This window comes from Sinohyriopsis cumingii, chromosome 6 (genome assembly GCF_028554795.1).
Source record: "Sinohyriopsis cumingii isolate HCF-2022 chromosome 6, ASM2855479v2, whole genome shotgun sequence".
Lineage (NCBI taxonomy): Eukaryota > Metazoa > Mollusca > Bivalvia > Unionida > Unionidae > Sinohyriopsis > Sinohyriopsis cumingii.
This window is the reverse complement of record NC_142966.1, coordinates 167,019,665-167,041,891: the sequence shown is the minus strand read 5'-3', so window position 1 is coordinate 167,041,891 and position 22,227 is coordinate 167,019,665. Positions and strand designations below refer to the sequence as shown.

At 35.3% G+C, this 22,227-nt stretch overlaps 1 protein-coding gene and 1 long non-coding RNA gene across 2 annotated transcripts in view; one reads left to right on the top strand and one right to left on the bottom strand.

Moving 5' to 3' along the window:
• The window catches only part of LOC149798486 (uncharacterized), a 62,200-nt gene extending 61,358 nt beyond the window's left edge, over nucleotides 1-842 (bottom strand). The window contains exon 1 of the mRNA XM_089963683.1: nucleotides 588-842. Within this exon, the coding sequence (XP_089819809.1) occupies nucleotides 588-750 (163 nt within the window). The 5' untranslated portion in view covers nucleotides 751-842. The remainder of the gene's footprint in view (nucleotides 1-587) is intronic.
• Nucleotides 843-1,743: 901 nt separating this feature from the next.
• Nucleotides 1,744-21,883, top strand: LOC149798485 (uncharacterized). Its single transcript, XR_016421630.1, has 2 exons — nucleotides 1,744-1,872; nucleotides 21,470-21,883. It is a non-coding gene; the product is annotated as an uncharacterized LOC149798485 (long non-coding RNA).
• The last annotated feature ends 344 nt before the right edge of the window (nucleotides 21,884-22,227 follow it).

Sequence of the window (22,227 nt, the reverse complement as noted above, 5' to 3'; positions counted from 1 at the left end):
TATATATATATATATACATATATATATATATATAAATATATATATATATATATATATATATATATATATATATATATATATATATATATACATGTCTAATGACTGCACAATTACGGATTGACTCACATTATAAGAGTCAGTTTGCACCCGGGAAGCTGACTAACAATGTAATTTACCTTTGGAAAGAGTTAGTTTGCCGAAGCAAAAAATATCCCAATATGAATAAAATAATAAGACACAATATGGTATATTTTAAGTAGATATTTATTGGAACATTGTTTCTGTGTATCTCAGCTTATAATCATATCCGGATTGCTAAAGTTATCTTATTATATACATAATTTCTTGCACCAAGATCCCGCTCTTAACTTTGTGGAGGTGCCCGCTGGCTTTTGGTTTGCAAATCTGAGCTTATCCCGATAATCGGGCAAGTGATTTTTTTTAAAACCCTGACAGCAGTCGGGTCCAATGTAATAATCAAATAGGATATTTTGTTTAGAGATAATGTCTGAATTTAATTTAGAAAAATAAAAAAAAAAATATATTTGTTAATAGTTTATATTTTGAAACCTATACATAATACCTACCTTGGTGTACGTACGCTTTTAATCTATCATCGATCTTGTTAACTGTGTCATTTGTGAGGCAACATCCATGCCAATGTCTCCAGTCCTCGTTCGCACAATACGAGTCTAGCGAAAGCTTGCTAGTTCGGTCGTTATGTGTGTTTGTTTGTAACGGATCAAACATTTGAGTGTCACGTTTGAAGAATCAGGTAGTGATTTGTCACTACCTATAAGTTATTTGAGATTTCGCAATCTGTTACCTGCGTAAGGCTTGAGGGTTAGACTAAAACCATGTATGTGCTATGTTTTATTTTGTTCGTCTGTTTTTATCTGGGCAAGGAATATTTATCTAGGTTAACTATGTAAGCTTCGTCAGTACTTACAGTCTAATATTAGAGGCTTGTTCATACATACAATATATTTTGGAGTGTTTACATATGATATACAGAAAATTAGAGTATGGACACAAGTCATGAATATCTGATAAACTATGTAGTGTACATTCAAAAGGTAATGTTACATTCACATGACATTTGGTCGATTCTCTCATATCCGATAGAGGTGGTGAATTTGGTCGTGAGATATGGGAGACTGGTGATACCCCTTGTGTATGAATAAGCTTATGTCATCTACCTGGAAGGTCGGTGAGTGAATAGGTTATATAGTTAGCCAGCTAGTTAGACAATCATTAAAGGCATTGGCCTTACCCTAATTATTGTGTACCTAACACCATCACACCATTTCTACCCGTATACTCAGTATCATCCTTTGGAATTCTGTGGACTCTTGATATACCTCGAGACTGCTTTAGAAAGATTTATTTATCAACCGAAGTTAGGCAAGCAAATGCATGCCTTTATAATTTATGTATTCTTCAAATGAATACACCATTAATACACTGCTTTATCAATCTCCTGTATATTATTACTACAATAATATTGCAGGAGCAAATTATAGGACAAATAAATAGCAATTACAAACAAATATATATGTTTTTTTTTTTGCACAGGTATCGTTTTCAGCTCATCCTAACGGGTAAGGTACAGGAAAAGTAGGGAAATGATGGCGTTGTCTCGATTCCGATTTACATCGTGTATTTCATTTTTTTGTGGATAATGGCAACTTAATATGTCGGTTACGTCTCCTTTATTAAAGATGATTGGTGTTTCTATTTACAGAAAGTGGAAATAATGTATTCTACATTGTATCTACCGACCAGTTTACATTTATCGTATTTGTAAATGTGAGGATCTCGGAACCAAGATTAAACCTGTTGAAGCCTGCTTCCTGGACATGGATCTAGAGGGTTTGTTGTCCATATATGTTTAATCTGGAACTTTAGAAAGTATGTTACCATAAAAAGTGACATACATTCATATGTTGCTATTTAGGCCATGTTTGCCTAGTTAATTTTACATTTATAATTTTGGTCGTGGCTACATATCCTGTACTGTATCAGTCTATCATTGCAAGAGGTGGATCGTGATAATTATAATTGGTTAAAATATGCAGTGTGCACACCGTTTGCGTCTTCCTAAAGATATGTTTCAAAATATCATACTTTGTGAAAACATTTAAAAAATCTCCAATGGTTTATGTAACAGTCAGCACTGGCTGCCGTATAAGAGTGAAGAAACGAAAGAAAGAAAAAAAAAATAAAAAAAATAAAAAAACAAAAACAGAAAGGGTTCATATCAATACTTTAAATGATTGGCAATTCATACACGATGCGAAATATGAGATTTTACTGAACAAAATTAAAGAGTATTTGAAAGCCATTTTAAGTACTATATGCAACATTCTGACAATATGATCGATTTGAAGTTTATCCATCATGTAATTATTTTTCCTGTATCAGAACAAAACTAGGATGTATATATTGAAGCATATGCATGGTAAAGAAATCGAAAATGAAGTTAAGAAATCTTTAAAGCAGCAGTTCACAAGGTCACGAAATATGCACGAACCTTAAACGTGCAGACGTAAAATAAATTGTCGGCAAGAAAAGCGACACGATTAACAAATAACCTTCAACAATGGCTAACATACTTGACACAGTTGGATAAAATTACATAAAATTTCAATATTAATTCTTCACCTGTTAACAAAAAAATCTTTACGATGGACACATGTAAAATTCTTACAAAGGATTAACACAGATTTCATGAGTCATTTAAGCATACTTGAAGCATAAACTAAGAGAGTAAAGTTAAATAGAAATTCATACACAAACATACAAGCAAAGGGCCAAGATAGATCATTTTATTATCGAATGCAAGGTTTGTAAATTAAACTAAATATTCTTCAAATTTGAATACTCCAAGCTCATCTTCATTTCTAATGAAAATTCTTCTACACATTCCGTGTAGCTGGCTATCACTTGCATTTTATCGTCCGCCGCTTAGAGTATGAATGCTTGTTTCAACTTATCAATGTTTCCACGGTTCGTCAGTGCTTAAGCGAATTGCTCCGTTCTTTCTTAGGCCCATTTATGCATTCGTCAGTTCATGAACAAAACAGAAACTCATACAAGGTCTGAATATTTTGTTGTATTTATTAAAAACGTTATGATGCTAAAGCACAAAGAAATTTATCACTTCACAGCGTTTTAAGTAATGTATTATAATGGACGTATAACATTATTACTTTTAACACAATCCCACATGACCGATTTTGATGATAATAATAAAATACGTTCAATATTCAATTATAGGATGTCCGATCAGTGCAATTATCCGCTACTTCGTATCATTTTAGACAAATGTATTGCCGTGTGTCGACCAAAGCTACATAAATTGCGAATATTTAAGAAATTTCAATTTTAATAACTCCAGCCAAATTTACATTGAATTTGTAATTTAATTAGATCTTAGAGACATTGCTAGATTAAGCACGATTTTATCATACTTTGCCGAGTTCCTGCTCGAAAGCGACTCGGTTCATTCAGATGATGCAAGCAATTAACACATTAACCTATGGAACAGACCCCCCCCCCCCACACACACACACACAAATTATGAACTAAAGATTGATTGCTAAGTTAACTTGTGGATGGAGATAAAGATTTGCTGCTTGTCATTTCGTGTCAACTAAAGTAAAAGTGCACCCAATTTCACAACTACCGAGTTAATGTAAAATATCAACGCATACTTCTAGTTTGTACTTCGCATGTATAATTTATTTATGCATGTATTTATGTTGTATATTTGTTGGCTGTGTCGATGTATCCTAGCATAAACTAACTTTGTTGTGCTGCATTATGTCTTAATCTTAATCATATAAGAGTCCACCGAACGCGTGCGTTCAAACGATTCAAATTCATTCAACCGAAATACCGATTTTTAAGTTATAAGGTTTTGTTTCGTCCTTGCCTTATGCCTTCGGAAAGACAAATTTTGTGGGGACACTTATCGTCTATTACATCATGACCTAGAAAGATTAACAGCTCATCACATCCAAGAAATTATTGAGGGTTTCAGTTTCATTTATTGTATAAGTCGGTATCATCAATCTGTACACGTGCGTTTAGGACTATGTGTAAAACGGATGCTGGCGTTTGAGATAACGAAACAGGATGCACGGTCGACAAGCTGGGGGGACCGAGGATAAATTCCCTGGGCCCGAACCCGTTAGAGGATGTCACCGTATGGAGCATGAAACGTATTCACACATTCCTATTCTACAGTTCTATGCATGTCAAGATGCCTATAGAGTAACGATAGTGATCTTACGTCTTAGTGTAGAAACAATTATTGGAAAGAAATGACAACACTTAAAAATAATTCCTTAAAGTAAACTTGATCTATCGAACCACTTTATTAGCCGAACTGAAAAAAACCCATAAAGAATACGAGCTAGTAGCGTTCAGTCAACGGACAGTCCAAGCCTGATTTAACTGCGCTGTACTCGTTCTCAGACTTTGACTTTAGCCCACACACGTTATGTTACCAATCTCATAAAGAGTCATTAACTTATGTCACGACAGGATGTTGCACCAACAAAGAGAGAGAGAGAGAGAGAGAGAGAGAGAGAGAGAGAGAGAGAAGTTGAATTGAAATACAACTACTTAACTTTATAAGTTGCGTCATGATAACCAAATGCATTTAAATTTTCGATGGACTTATCTGCAAGAGATGCACACTAATATTGACAAAAACGGTTAGACAGGGCAGTTACGTTAAAGAAACATATCCCATTTTGACCAACCTGGTCATTCATCTGGTACCATTGCATTTCAACTAACCAAACTGTATGTAAATGCTCTTGAAAACGCTTCCAATTGCTTGAGCCTGGATTTCATTCAGTCAGCAAAAAGATCTGTGTAAGTATAATCCGACATAATTAGACTTTAATCTGTGCATATTCGTCCCATAGCAGCATTAGCCCACTCATCTTCTCGGCCAATAATGAACTCTGAATACTCAGATTTGTACATTGCCTACTCAGCCTATTGCGTACTATGTACGCGGCGCAATCAGTAATTTGGTATCACTCTCTTTCTCTCCCTGCCTCTCTGCATGTCTGTCTGTATGTCTCTCTTTCTCGCTCAATATTTATATATATATATATATATATATATATATATATATATATATATATATATATATATATATATATATATATATATATATATATATATATACATATATTCTATGTGATGATGAAAAATTATTCATAATTTTGTACAGATTCTATGCTTTGGTCATTCTTGGTGACAGAGTTCTACCTTGTTTATAGTGGAAATCCTATACTTTGATAGCCTTGATGATAAATGAAACATTGTCATTTATGTGTTTAAATTATAAATAATGATCATCCATGGTGATACGTCCATATAACAATCACATTGTTTTAATAAGTTTCATACCTTCATTCGTATTTGATTATTCGTTTAAGTTACATGTTTTGATTTTTTCCCGTTAGGAACGATAAAGTACCTTATATCAGTTGTTTAACTTGGTGCGTATCGTTCTGTTAAATGTACTTTTGGACTATATGGGCACTAGTTTGGTGCCAAATTCATTCATCGTTCAATTGCATTATAAATTCATTCCTGAAATTGCGTTCAGGGTGTTTGCTATAATCTGATCCCAACACGACTTCATCCTGTTACAATATTATTAAAGGTAAGTATCACAAAAAGACTACAGACGGTTGCCAAAACCAACATCGTTGGATAGTGTGGCCCGACCGTGACAGTTAATACAAAATAAAAATAAATCGTACTTACTGAATCTGTAAAGACTACCTGCGACATGTTGTATGCATTGCAAAGGTTTGTTACGGACAATATATATTCTAGTTTTACAAAAACCCTATCGTTAATTGAATGTTAATTGAATATGTTTGTATAAGCCATCGATTTCCCTTTGTAAATAATACAAATATTACTGGTTCAATTTTGAGAAAACTTTACAGGATTGAGTAAAAATCTTATTTCCTTTGGGAGTCAGTGTCTGATTAAGAGTAATAGTTTGTATCCGTTTCAAAGTATCCTTTGGGATCTATATGTGAAAATTGTCTGCACATACATAATTTCTTTTGAATAGTTTGTATCATCAAACATTGCTTGAATTCAAGACAGAACGTGTAGCCATATTCTTTGTACCTCCAAGATCATGTGTTAATAATATACATCATTTCTAATAGAGGCCGACCGAAATTCGGTTTCGGTTTCAGTTTCGGCACCGAAAGTTGGCAAATAGCTTTTTTCGGCATAGTTTCTGTTTCGGCCGAAGCCAAAAAGTTAGCTTTCGGTTTGCTTTCGGTTTCGGCCGAAACTGATATTGACTTTCGGTCATCAGCCGAAGATCTATTCTAACTTTCAGAATGCAACGCTAGTGCTGCGTCTATTAGTCTGCTTGTCGGCCGGTTAGTCGGCGCTAGGCATTTCTAGGCACTGTTGCATTTTAGTGTACTCGCGTGTTGAATACAGAGATTTCGAAGTCTGAAAATATTGATAATTTCAGTTAGTTAAACTGTAGCGAATTAATCTGTGGGAAGTAGAAAATTGAAGTTAATAATAAACGGATTAGTTAATCACCGCAAAGAATGTCGAAAAATGCAGTATGTGATTAATTCACAAAAATCGATTCTGATGCTAGCAAGGCGCAGTGCAAAGAATGCAACAAACTGTTATCACTTGGCAGCGATAAACCAAGACTTCAGACAGATTCAAGCTTGAAAGGTCATCTGGCCAGCTGCCACAAGGAGCTCCATGGTACCTATCTCAAGAGGTCCATGAACGAAGGAGCAGAGCGTGCCTCGAAAAAGATGATGATAGAAGAGAAAGCGACTAAACATGCCTTATCCAATTTTGTGCAGACGTCCTTGACATCAATGGTCGAGAGCAGAATAGTCTGGCCTGATGACCACGTTGTAGTTCAGCGACTTGATAAGTGCATCATGGACTTGATCGTTGTCGACATGTTACCCTAGTCAGTTGTTGAAGTGTAGCATTGCATAATGACCCAGGCCTATTTAATAAATCTTGTGTTCGGCAACTTCGGTTTATCTTTTGGTTTCGGTTTCGGCCGAAGGTGTAGTTAAACTTTCGGTTTCGGCTTCGGTTTCGGCCAAAGGTCAATTTATATCTTTCGGTCTGGTTTCGTTTACGGCCGAAACCAGAAATTTAGTTTCGGTCGGCCTCTAATTTCTAACAGCAAATATCGTACATTTACAGACATATAAGTGTTGTCCTTAATGGTACCTCTCCCTTTGTCTCTTCTTCAGTTCACACACTCACTCAGAAGCACACACACGCACAAACACACACACACACACACACACACACATATATATATATATATATATATATATATATATATATATATATATATATATATATATATATATATATATATATATATATATTGCGAAAGCTGCAGTTTTGTATTTACTTTCGAATCTGCTCAGTTAGTTTGATTCTTGTATTATGCTTTGTTAAATATTCAGTCTTAGGCACAAAAACAAAATAAGTATATAAAGGTTACCATATTTGTATGGTCAAAAATGAACTTGCTTTTTTCTGAGTAATTCTGTATCCCTAACGTTGTGTAGCATTGCTCAAAAAACCTCGTTCATATTTTCCCATACAAATGAAGTACCTGTACATATTATTAATGTTTGATTCAGGCAAATATTGACACATTTTATTACCAACAAAACGTAGTACACATCTGTGGAATGTTGAATGGTGAAAATTATTCCAGGCAACTAAAAACGGTGCCGCAACTGTGAGACTCTACATGGTTCTAACTGATTCTAAAATGTATAAAATGGAAGAAAAGCTCAGGGATTGCATACTTTTACATACTGCTTTATACTAAAAACCATAGTTCTTCTAGTGTTCTATCGGTTTCTGATTGCCGTTGCAACGCTTTCAATACATTCATTCTCATTGATTTATTGATTATTATTTTTTATCTTATCTGATTTTAAGACCAAGAGAGCTTAGCGTATGGCTGTATTGCCTTGTGCAACAAACAATGTGACACGTATCATATGTCAACATTTGCAGTTGTGTTCTTTACACCAAACCTTATGGGAGTATTCTTGAATCACGACATTTTAGTTTGAAACAATTGACGCTTATATGCAGTCACATACAGCGACGGTTGTTTAAAGTAGAAAGCCCTCGAATGACTTGACACGAATCAAATCATCGTCTTTCTATTAGGACCTGTCAGGAATATATATGGAAGCCCAACATATGATTTGTTTTGTCGCTAGAATTTGACTATTGATTACAGTATGCACTCACCATAATGTTAGGAAATAATCTACACTATGTCTTGAATAGTTGTATTTCCTGTCTAACATATAGACCATTCTAATAGCATCTGTGCAATAAACATGTTACTGGTACATTTACGTGTTTGTCACCAAACCACTGTTAGGGGTTATGAGCATGTGTACATGGTGTTTTACTTATCATACAAGTGGCCAGGTAATTCCAACTAAGGTTCTCCCCAAACTGTTAGATAATACTGTGTAAAGCACCTCATCACAACAAAAGTTATTCAGTACCAATAGAACATTCTAAAAATGTAAAGATGAATAATTGCATATCACTTAAGCCAGATAAACTATTTCAGTTAAATGTGAACATGAAATACATAAAGATAAAGATAATGCACTGCAAGAGGCCCACGTGTATACTGATTGGTATTTAATTTAAGTTCTCGCAGTGATACGATCTAGAATGCATTACCACTTGATATCGGTTATAATTCCTGCTTATTTCTACCCATACACCTGTAACGATGGTATAGTATTGACAACTAGTGTTACTTCCAGACATAACAGATTTTTATGAATGCTTATTTATCTCTGTTCGTGGAATTTCTCTTTGGTCAATATCACTGATAGTCACTGTTTTGTACATTTGTTCTGTAGATCCTGCTTTGATTTTCACTTCCAATATATATATATATATATATATATATATATATATATATATATATATATCAGTGGGACATATATGTTCGAATTATACAAGTTTACGATCTAAGAGTACACATATAAGAGGCACCAAGAGTACTTGAGTTTGCAGTGTCAAGTACTATATGCCACAAATAAGATACGATCGACCATCATGTACAAACACCTGAAGGTCGATTAGAGCCAGACTAGTTCGTACCAATGGTAATTTACGTTTGATCCTACACCTTAAAACTGAATTGTAGAGTTATCGAGGTCAGTTTTCTGCGCTTAGTGGATTCTGATGAGAACGTTTTTGCAAAGTCTTTGTTTACTCGACATAACTGGAGACCACCTCCTCCTCAGCCACATCAACATTGCACCTGCTGCATATCGCCCTTCTGGCCAAGTAGTGCATCTTTTCTAGTTACATAGTTCATTCGACTTTGATCTTGACGGTGATAAAACAGTTTCTGCAACAGTAGTGGAACAAAGAATGACTGAAAGGGGAACATCTAAGGAGAAACACCCTCCTGGAAATTACTGCTGGTATCGATGCTAGTTCAGACAATTGCTTGTGGGTAATGACACGGCCTATCCCTTGTTTCACACTGGTGAGGTGAAGTTGTGGACCGAAGGAAAATGCCCATGGCATCAACCTTCTGGACGTTTATTCTATTAAGGACAAGAAACCCTCATAATGTCCATTAACTTATTGGTCATGTCCTACATCGTAAACAGAGTGGTAAACAAAACATCCTGTTGTGGGACAACATGTACTGGTGCTCATATCACAAGACAACTGTCTGGACCAGATATATTCCCATTCGGTGACCTGCCTAACCCATTATTATACCTAATGGCCTCTCATCAATCCATCGTTCTTTGGATTTGCACATCTTTCGAACTTACTGATATATGTGTATATATATATATATATATATATATATATATATATATATATATATATATATATATATATATATATATATATATATATATATATAATTTTGCAATGAGGTGGAACCTTAGACAGCTGCCTTTTGTTTATCGTGACTATTAGTCAGTTATAGTGGGTTCAATGTCTTTACCTTCCATACAACTAGCGGTATACGTTCCCAAGAAAATCCCAGTAATGCCCATTGTACTTCTTCAGTCTTGGTTGCAGAATGACCATTTCTGTCCAGACATGATACAACTTGGAGAGTTATGTGCAGGAAGGACTTGAGTCATTCAGTAATAGAGATGACTCCAAACAGGAAGGCCCTCCATATTGAATATATGCGAAGGAAAGTGATATGTTTTTATGCACTGGTGTAAGAGCAACATCATCTCCTTGCAGGCCTCATAAACTCAGCATGCTGATCTTTTCTTTATCATTTAGGAACTTAGCTTCTTATTATCAATAAATATATTCGAGTTAGCTGGTTTAGAGCAAGAGCGGTTAACCTCATTCAGTTTGTTCCCCAAATGAAACCTTGTCTGGGCTCATACATGGCTCACCTACATGTTTGGGCCATAAGTAGAACCTCGCGGAAGTTGCTATATTTTAAATGATGCAGTTTGATAGCCATAGCATTGACAAGTGAGTTGATGTTTTGTATGCCTTTTTAGCAGCTCTGAACTGTCCAATTTCATAAAACCAGATATGTCTAATAGTCAGGGTACCGATTGTTACGAATCTCTAATGCTTCAATTTCTCAAACCTTTAGCTGTTGAGAAAATTGTTGAACATCCACAGGCTAAACTATACTTAGAATTAATCACTGACACGCACTGAAACAACACGTAGCACTCCAAGAGACAAAAGTTATATATTACCTACAAAAAAGCAATAATAATAAGAAACGAACAGTAGACTAGCGGTATAAAGAACGTGTATTCAAATACATTTACTTGGTCAATGGCTAATATAAAAAGAAAAAGCGAAAAAACAAAAGACATGCGCATGAGTACCGGCCGCACAGATCTTGTATACCTCGACCGGAAGATCAGGCACATGTATTTCCGCAAACCCAGGGACAACGTGTAACTGCACCAGCCAAGAAGTCACCATTTCCGCATCTCCAACCAACTGTACGTACTTAGGAAAAAATACAAAGAAAGAAAATAGAAGTGAAAATACATCAAGCCGACCAAAAACATTCATATGAGCAACGAAGAAGTCCAGATGACGAGACACACAGGACCCTAGAAGGTTTACCAGATTCTCTAGATGACCCAAACCCACAAGAGCGAGAAGCTTGATGAAGAAAACTCGTAGGTTTGGCTTGCGTAGGAAAAAACGCACCAAAGGTCAGAAATGATACCCCATCAATGTGTCATTGGTTGCTTATAATGACGTCTTGCATGAAAGGATGTTTCACGCGTTGAAGCATGAGCTTATTAAAAAAAACAAAGATTTATATAACAAACTAAGTTCGGAAACCAATAATGAGTTCGGAGGCAATTCTTCGCAAAATCAATACAGGAAACAGGACCCGTCGGAGTTACCTGGATGTTCATTATCTCATCAACGACACAATAAGTGTATGTGACATTATATACACCAATCGCGCCGATAAAGGTTGTTTGCGTCAGATCACAGTAACATCGTTGCTTCTTTGTTGTAGTTAGCCCAATTTTGTATCACGGACTTTTGTAGGCTTCCCCAAAATTAACTCTGGCTTTTTCGGTAGCGCCACGTAGAACACTGTTAGGCGAAACAGAGTTTCAATCAATAAATAATGAGATCTGAGGGAGGTTAATATTGGTGGCCGAAACTCTCACATTACACACGCGTGCACCAGAGCACACTCGATTCTGATCTCTCGATCTGATCTCCACCACACGAGGTTGATATCGAGCGGTAGTCGCTGCAAACAGTTCTTGGTTGAGCAGAAACTATTAATAACTTTAAGATTCTACAGTCCTAAAATAGGTAACAAAATGAAACACAACTAACATGCTTTGTAAACCATAAGAAATAATTTAGTATTCTAAGTTATAAAATGAAACTTTAACAGAAACTTACATCATTAGGGATTAACTAAAAAATAATCCTGAAAAGTTCTACACGTGTTCTAAACATCCATTGCTCCGAGTGAATTCCAAATCCTCAAAAAGGGCTGATGTGCCATTATAAATTTTGTTACGAATCTTTACAAATGGAATAGGATTGCAGGTGTTTCAGCCGATTCGAGATCGTCTAAGACGATTAGTATATCGAGTACAACCGATAAAATGTTATATAACTAATAACGGTAATATAACTACCTCGATTAGTAAGATTATCAATGTAGCACAGCTGATTTTGCTATTGAAAATTTGACATTAGGACGCAACATACGGTTGTCTGATATACGGCATTTTGAGAAAACTAATAAGGTATAATTAAAGGTTCAATTCAATGAGACACTCAATCCCTCGTTCCACATATGTACGTCTGTGTAGGTGGATTGCAGCACAAACTATGTCAGTATTATTTGTACCTGGCTAGGATCTCTGATCTCTGATGAACCAAAATTTGAATTTCGAGTGCAGATTATTCCTTCCTTGAAGTTGAGGGAGAATTTATACAAACCGACAATAAGATTACCGCGTCGATGTCAGGGTTGGATTTGTTATTAACGGTTTCATAGCCTTGGTTATCAGTATCCGTTATTATATCGACAAAAAGGAAATTGAGGCAATTATCGACAATATTGGCATTACCAATGCAGATCATAAACCGTCTGCAATGAGACGACCTTACTACAAACCTACGCTGCTATTAGCTTAGATGTCGAAGCTGTAGGCATGGACTAAAACTCAGATTTTAATCTTATATTCAGCATCGTTGACTGCAACTGAGGGAGGAGGCTCAATAAAGTCAATAAGCGTTTGCTGGTTTGTTTATTGCTTAAGTCCATGCAGTGCTTTCACATCAAGAGGTCCGCATATGGGTCAACCCAAGGATGCGGATTGGAAGAAACCATCAGTATATGACAAGTGACCAATACACCATCAAAATAATCAACTTCTTCAGGTGGTAGTTCAGGTCCGTACGAGTCAACATTTTAAAAAGTTCACTTGTGTCGCCTGGTATGAGTAAATCAAATTTGGATAATGGCGAAGATACATCTAGTGACCTTGACTCAAAGTCTGCTCTGGAAGACTATTTCCTTTTCTTTAAATTCTATCAACTTTCCAACTGCCTCTTCCAGAGATATTTCGGAAGCAGTCTCGATGGTCTCCAAATACAGCCGCGTTTGCGGAGTTTGCTAAAGAGGTTGTGTTTTATGGAGAACGAACTTGAAAGAACATATAACGTTGACATTAAAGATATTTTTTTAAAGCTAACAGGTCCCGTCGCGTTACAATTCTCCAAAATTAATGAAATTGTGGAAACCAGATGGGATGGTTTATTGATTGCCATTATTAACAAATATGTTGATATCAACGAAATTGAAAGTCAAAATATATGTTGATCAAATGAGTGGAAACTTTATTATCAATCGAAACTGAATTCAGCTGATGCAATAACCAAGTACCGAATCAATATACGGATATAAATATCAGTGATATCAACGTCTTGACGGATAACATCAGCATGTCAGAAAATATAATTAAGAGGTTTCTGATGGTCCATATTGAAAAATAAAGAGAGGAGGAGGATATATAACCTCTGTAGTATTAGGTGCATTACATGCAAATATCGATGGGTTTCATCCCAGCAGTGACTTCAAACATGTTGCTAATACAACTGGATATTATTTTGATTTATAATGTGCGCGTCCACTAACAGATGGTGTACCTTCGTATTCAATTAGTAGAACCAACACAATCATTGGAAACTCCCAATGATACAACCGAATTATTACGATCTAAAGATTCCATATTTAGGTGAATTTACAATGATACGTCGTCAAACCTTTTTGGGCTGCAGGCTTATTTAAGATCAATAAGAACGAAATGATAGAAATCTATTTGAAAAATATTTGAAATGAAGCTTCATTGATGATCTTTAGTGTTTGTGTCGAAGATTTCTTATTTCAAATAAGTGATGAATTCTGAGAGCGGGTGATGAGAGTGCAGAATATACATACCGGGTGATAGATCGGACAGCGGTTGCTAACATAGATTGTGATTTTATTCTCACTTCTTGACGAATATATGCTTCAACATTAATACATTTAAATAATCATCATATACAGGGAAATATAACCTTGCTAAAGGTCAAATAGAACTTAACGATTTGAATCACCCTGGTATGCCAATACCAACATGTAGCTACCTTGAATTCATTGCATTACCATTTCAAAACGCTCACTTGACTGCATCTACAGAAACGAACACATCCCGGGACAAATACGGAACCGAAACATTAACGACTTTGATTAAGAGGCTGTGATAATCTGGTAAATGCTTGCACGCTTTCCGTTTCACCTATGATAGGTTAAAATCCCTTAGAACATTGTAATAACCCTTTCATCTAGCAAAAGAGTGGCTGGGAAAAGTAGTATGATATTATAGGTTTTGTTGGTCGCTGATCACGGTTGAAGTCATTTTCCCCTTATAATTTTGCTCCTGCAGGTGAACATGTTTGTAACTTTCACGCGAGGGCTTGTGGATGTAATATGATGACAGAATTATAGGGAATACATTCATTTGATATAAACCAACAACCATTGTCAAAAACTGTTATTAACATACTACTACGTCAGAAACTTTGCACACTATATCAACTGTGAAACCTAAGAGCGGATAATATACTGCCGATATGATACGGATTTCGCATGCATGGTTGCAGACTCGAATCTACCTTGTGTTTCCTCAGACTCGTTTTTGGTTATTTTGTTACAGTTATCGCATCTTTTGACATTTTCATGAAGTATGAATGAATTGTGATTCATGTTGCATAAGTTCACATTTTGCACAACACTAGGTGCATATGAGGTTGCTTTGATGTCATTATCACCTGATACAATAGTCATTATGTTGAAATAGAAGTAGATAATGAATGTTGCATTGGGTATAAATGCAAATTATTCTTAAGGACAATCCATATCTGGCACTTCTATTCCTCACTTCATTGTTATAACAGTTATTCTTCCCTCTATAGTCCATGAGCCAGCAAAGGCTTTCGAAATCATCCAGGTAAAACATCCATTATAACTCTTTGCCTTTTCTCTGTTTTCACCAAATGTGCAACCATAGACCTGTATTCGCCAAAAATTACATTTCTACTACTGTGCTACGTTTTGTTTATATCTCCTAATATATGTATTGGTTACACAAGATAAGAAAACTTATGAGTCAAGCTAGCTAAACAACAGTACTAGCCAGAGTACTAACGAGTATGGACGCATCTTTACTGTTTCGCCGCTGGCAGCCTGTCTAGATGACAATATCTAAAATTCAATTTAAGAACACTGTACTAAAACTAAGCAAAAGGTGACTCAAAACATCTAAGCTTGACTCGTTGGAGATCATGTTGTTGTTGTTGTTGTTGTTGTGGAGTTTAACGCCACGATAGGCTATACATGGTGGCCTGTATTAATGTTGGAGGAAGAACCCGGGAAAACCCCGGAAAGAACCATCGACCCTCGAGAAGCTACTGGCAAGCTTTCTCACATACCCACATTGGCTGAATCTTAAACTCGAACCGCCGCAGACAGAGGTGAGATGACAGTGATCCGTAACGTAGAGCTCTTTAGACCACTCGGCCACTCGGGGCCCCATTCGAGATCTTAATTCATTTGTGTAGCAAAGATATTCAAGAACCACTCCATCATAAGCATTTAGGTATTATATTATCTAGTGACACCTCACGTCAAGCATTTGTCTGAAAAGGCTTGCGAAAACATGTATACTTTGAAGAATTTTGAAACATAGACGGGATCGTTTTTCCTTGGAATGACTATATAAATTGTACTGTCAAAACTGATGGGATTTGAATTCTGGTCAAGGATTTACCGTAGATAAAGACAGTGACCTAATTTGGGACTGGTTAGCTGGCAAAGAACCTGACCTTTATTGCCAATATATAATGATCTCGAAATGCATTATTCAAAAGAGCTCATGAACATCATGATGAAGTAACTATTTCAGAATTACTGTGAAAACATCTAGATACATTTTGTATTATATCATTGTTATTAACCAACCCAGGTAGGATGTGAAACTATTCCAGACTATTGGCACATCAGCACAATAGATTGAACTTCATTCGAAACACCACTGGAACTCACTTGGACAACACAATAGTCTTAGACTTTTGATAGAACTTGTCTAACTATTTAGGATTTTACTCAATATTCTGTTAGTAATTTGAATTTTTTATTTGTATTCGAATAGAAAAATTAATTATTTGTAACATTTTGCAACAACTTGATAGTTTTTTTTTAATATTGTCTTTTATTTAGTTTACGACCATATAGTTGTAACAGAATAATAACAGTGCGGCACTGCCATTATTATATGAGGAAACAGTGACGACCATAGAGTTGTAACAGAATGATAACAGTGCGGCACTGCCATTATTATATGAGGAAACAGTGACGACCATAGAGTTGTAATAGAACAATAACAGTGCGGCACTGCCATTATTATATGAGGAAACAGTGAGTAATAGCCATAATATTCGACGCTATAAGTAGAAATTAACTCATTTGTTTAAAATGCACAATGGGTTTTGTTCCAATATATTTGCTAGTACTAAACAGAACATACACTACTCGTTGATTAAAAACTATTCAACATCCTTTGTGCAGAACGGCGTAGTATCAAAACTATGCCTTCCACAATTAAACCATGGAGCATGTTACCAATTGAAATGATAAATAACCCATCCCGTATGAATCGTAAAACTTACCTGAATAAGATAAAATATATAATTTCTTCATATTATCAGATTGGTGATAGAGTAGGAAAAGAACAAAAAAACCAAATGCAGTATCATATATAAAGAGTCATTCTTAATTCATGTTGTTAACATTAGGTACAGGCAGGGACGGAACAGCTGCACACTTTTGCTATCTTTACTCTATCGTCTCGGCTTACAATTAAGACTTTTCTTCAGATTAATACATATGTAACAACGTCACACGTGTATTCCATATTTTGCAACAAATATATTATATATGAAATAATTACACTTTCATGAGTTGACCATGTGTATATTTATATATGTATAATATATATATATATATATATATATATATATATATATATATATATATATATATATATATATATATATATATATATATATATAGTCAGCTGACAATTATTGATTGGTGAAAATCGTTCGGTAAAATGAGCAGCAGTTATCAACACACTTCCTGCTGTCTACTGAATACCGATATGTTGCATGGTTATAAATAATACACGTGGATCTTTTATTGTATAAATGATGTTGAAACCAAGAATAGATGCATCCTTGTCACACCAGTGGATCCATTATTATTCCTTGGTATTGTACCAACTCAGTCATTCCTAAAAGGAGTCTAGTTCAATTCATTCATATATCGTCTTTAACGTTGCAATTCAGTAATATTTTATTTGCAACAATTAAATGAATCATCAAACGTGTGATGCTTTCGTACATCCAGAGCTGGAAAATATTTGCACGTAGTTCAAGTCTTACTAATTATAGAATATTGAAGTATAACATAACCACCGTCAGGGAAACATATTTGTTCGAGTTATCCAGGGTGTCAATGGGCCTACTTGATATGCTTGGATATAGTAAAGATTATTTAAACATATTTCAAAATGTGTTTTTGTTATTTGTACTTTTACCATAACACAAGCGACTGACTAGTATGCCGTATAGAGTAAGCCGATTGGACTATGATAATTAACAAAAATAATCGCAGATGTTTTGGAACTTGACCGTGATTAGCCCAGTGCTCAATCGATATGATACTGGGGAATTTCGAGGTGCAAAGAAAGCAGCGTTCTTCCTGCACTAAAACTGCATGTCTTTGACTTCCACTGATACAAGCACTATTGCAACATTCATAATAAATTACAGTTAATGGATGTGCTAAATGTTATGTACAGTTTGATACGGTTTATGCACAGGAAGAGTAGTGCTGATAGTAGTTTTTGACATTTAATTTATTTATTCGCCATTTCAGACTATATGCGTTAAATCACTATTGGCCAACTTCCACGTAGTTATATCTAGATTTGTGACTGATTTACAACATTTGCCAAATAACAATAGCCATATGTATAGTTGTGTTGATATTCTGTATTACCAGTATCGTTGGAGGAGTTTCATGCATATTTAGTTCAATTAGTTTCTGTTCGTTTTATGTTCATATCATTGTTTTATTTTCAAACATTTTTTTCTGAACGCGTATTAAAACGTGTTTGATCTCAACAGCTACATTATTTGAAATTTGTCTACGATATGTGTTGCCATGGCAATGGACAAGCCAAACTTGTTGCACTCCAGCATTGCCTCAAAACATCAAGTTTGTTACCTCCTAAGACTAAAATGTAATTTTATTAAGGTGGGACAATACATATGTTAAATACTCCTGAATACAGCATACCAATAAGATTGTCAAATGTAGTGTCAATGGGGAACATCCAGCTAAGGTCAAGCATGAACTGAGTGGAGACTCAGGAGAAAAGGGTTAATATGCACATATCTTACTCATATACAAACTCCTTGGATATTTTCATGACATAAGACTATTTACTAGGGCGCTTCAAATACGACCATAATTTGTCAAAACGTTCTAATCGGAAATATTCACTCAAGTGTAGACCACCTCATCCAATAAGATGCAGGATCACCTCACTAATATGCGCTGATCTCGCACATAATTATATATGTTTACGATCTTAATGATTTATGCCTGTGTATATCAAGTTTACCCCATTTCAGCTCCAAAATACAGCCTAAACAGTTTTAACATGATCATTCAATTAGAAGCAAGATCATACGATTTGTATGCGCGGATCTCGCTCAACATGAAACTCGTGTAAGACCGTGATAATATAAGCAGACATTCCAAGGTTAATACAAGTCGGAGCAGAAATATGAGGTCCAGAATGGTAACAAGTTACACAAAACGTTTTGACCTTAAGACCAGGTGAGCTGAACATGTGCTATTTACGGCAAAATAAGTTATCTAATAATGAAAAATAGATGTTTGAGGTCATCAACTTTTTCAGGACAAAATCAGCAATCAAATTATTTCATTCAAAGGAGAGGATCTGAAAACTCACTATTTAATAAATCTCTAAAGACCATTTTCTTAAGTTAGAATTAAACAAGATTGTTTCCACAGTAAGTTTGCAAAGTCAGTTTGGTCATAACATATTCAAAATATTCATATCTAAGCAGATTTAGAATAGTTAAATTTGTGATATGGGAGTCTCGAGGACACAAATTATTTTATTAGTTTATTTAAATGTAAACGGAGTCATACATTTTCATTTGGAGAGATTTGAAATAATGTCATAATTAATTTCTTCTGCAAATCTACTTTATGTCACGGCAAACTTTTGGAGTACATGATGACAAAATACGTTTATAGCACACATAATGTATTTAAAAGTGAAGCTGACATACGAAGTTTTATGTGGGGTTTTCAAGAGTCATTTGTTTTCAAATTTATACAAAATCTGCATGTATTCTCCAAAAGTAAAGGCAACAGATAAAACCGAATAACTAGAACTCTATTCGGTAGATGCATCTTAAAAGGTTCCTTGCACTAGCGTTTCCTCGGCAAATCTGTAAACAGATGAGCATCCAAAAAGAAAGCAAAATTAGGAGGATAGGCAATCAGGGAACACAATTCTTATATATGATGGCATATATATTAGAAATCCATACCATCAAGTCTCTTAAATGTAATGGTGCAAGATAAATGTGTTTGACATTCCGCGTTTCGTAGTAAAGTTATACTGCGAAACCAAAGGCGGATGAGGAACCGGAGAAAAGAACTCCTCTAAACGATACTGCTAGATGCTGTAAACTAAACTCATCAAGGGTTCAAGCAGCACGAAACTGCATATAAAATTTGGTTTAAAACCAGCTATCCATGGCAAAGTTATGCTGCAGAAACAAAACTCAATTGGACAGGTAATAAGAAGGCATACCCCATGCAATGATGTCAGAGAACGCTAGAAATGACTTTCATTTAAGATCGCATCATTACTAAGTCCTAAACCTAATTTATTAAAAGGTCAACAAAGCTTATTACATTTATGATATGGAAACAAAGGTAGAAGTGCAATATAGGGGTTTAAAACCTAAATTTAATATCTGCGGAAATGTGATAAAATGTATTCTGCAATTGATGTCGTGGTATGTCTGTAATCAAGCTCTTTAAATGTCTTTTTAATATAAAGCAACAGGCCTAATTGTACTGAAATCTCAAAAGAACCTGTAACACTTATGCTGCAGAAAACAAAGTTAGGAAGACCATCAGCAGACAATTAGGGGTATAAAAGTAAATGATGTCATTAAATGCTGGATATTGAAGTCATTCGAAGTGTTTGTGATGATTCACATTTTAGTGAACTGGGTATGCGCACTTGCATTAAACGGTTATCAAATATATTAAAGCAGAAGTAGCATGTTGACTCTCAGCACGTTAAATGGTGATTAATGCTAGAAAATAGAGATAAAGACTAATCGACCATATGTATGTTCTATTTATAACCACAAGGTGCATAGCGAAACAGGTGTATGTATGTGCATACACATTTAGTTAGTCTTCCTTCGTCTGACGAGCAAGATGGATCAGCGGCAATTTTCCAATGAATATGACTTATCCATTTATGATCGTACGGCGACAGGAACCGATTGGAAATTGGCATATCATGTCGACAGCTTTCCAATAATTTCGATTGGATTTGTAATTCACCCTACAATTTATTACATTGCAGGGGATTTGACTCGAGAACTAGAAAGGGTAATATGCAATTCTGGAACACCCGGAGAATATTTGCCTAGATAGGGCTATATAAATTGGTATAACAATGAATTTTGTGGCGCGCAATTGAGAATTCATTGTACTACCGGACAGCCAATTGAAAAACATATATTGCAAAACTGGCTAGAGGATACCAGTATTATTCGACATTGGTTTGCACATAGTCCAAATTTATCAGCCACTGACTGGGTTGAGTGGAAAACATATAACAGACGCAAATTTGTCTGTAGAGCCGAATTCGTGGTTTTATGAGACTTGTTGCGAACATTTCAATTGTGACTGTGCAATATGCACGAATTCCTTGACTACTACGTGTTCTACTAAGATCCATTGTCCACGTCTTGTCTAACATTTGGATTTATCCCATTGACTAGAAAACAACGGTCTCTTACTGGTATGCAATGCAGGTGGCCAATATCGACAGATTGTATCATATATGGTGCATACTTATGATCCGTTAGTAGATATTTACTTTGCCAAAAGTCATTTTGACAATGTTATCCAAGGTAATATGAACGCTTTATGTGTATGAATAGATTTTAACATTTCCCGTTTTAGAATAGGAAGATGTCACAGACGATACAAACGATGGTATGTGACTAGGAAATTCGCCTATATTGGTTATATCGATCACAGACGAAGACAATGTGAAATGGACATGGGTATATGTCATATTAGATAGGAATGTATACTGAAAGTTAACGTCGGAATTTATCTTCGTTATATATTGTTTAAATATAATTTCGTCTATATTTTCTGTATCTGTATGTATACTTACCTATCTGTATCTAATTCTTGCTAATAATTCGTGTGCTTATCTATATATACCACAATTCCCGTGAAGAGAGTTTATTCTTTATAAAACATAATCAAGGTATATAAATTCTGATCAGAACATTTAACCCAGTTGAATATTGCAATTTGTAGTCACAACAAAGTTGCTTTTAGTACAATAAAAAAAGATTCCTTTTAGTGTCAAATGATAATACGTTTACTTCATAAATGACGATTATCGTCATTACATTTTGTGTGGACAAATAGTAAGATGACTGTTAAAGGCATTGAAGCTCATTTAATGTCAGTGTGTGGGCATGCGCCGCTGACTGGAATACAAATCTACATGCAGATTAAATTCCCTTTATTTCCACTGCTGTAGCACAGCAATTAAATTTGGAAAAATCTGCGTCTGACAGTTGTCTGCTGGCTGAGCAACTCCTACTGTGAGTTCGATTCAATTCTGTAACTGTTCCGGACAGTGTCATGTATTTCCTTGAATTGTATCAGGGTAGGACAAATACTATGTGAAATGTCCTTTC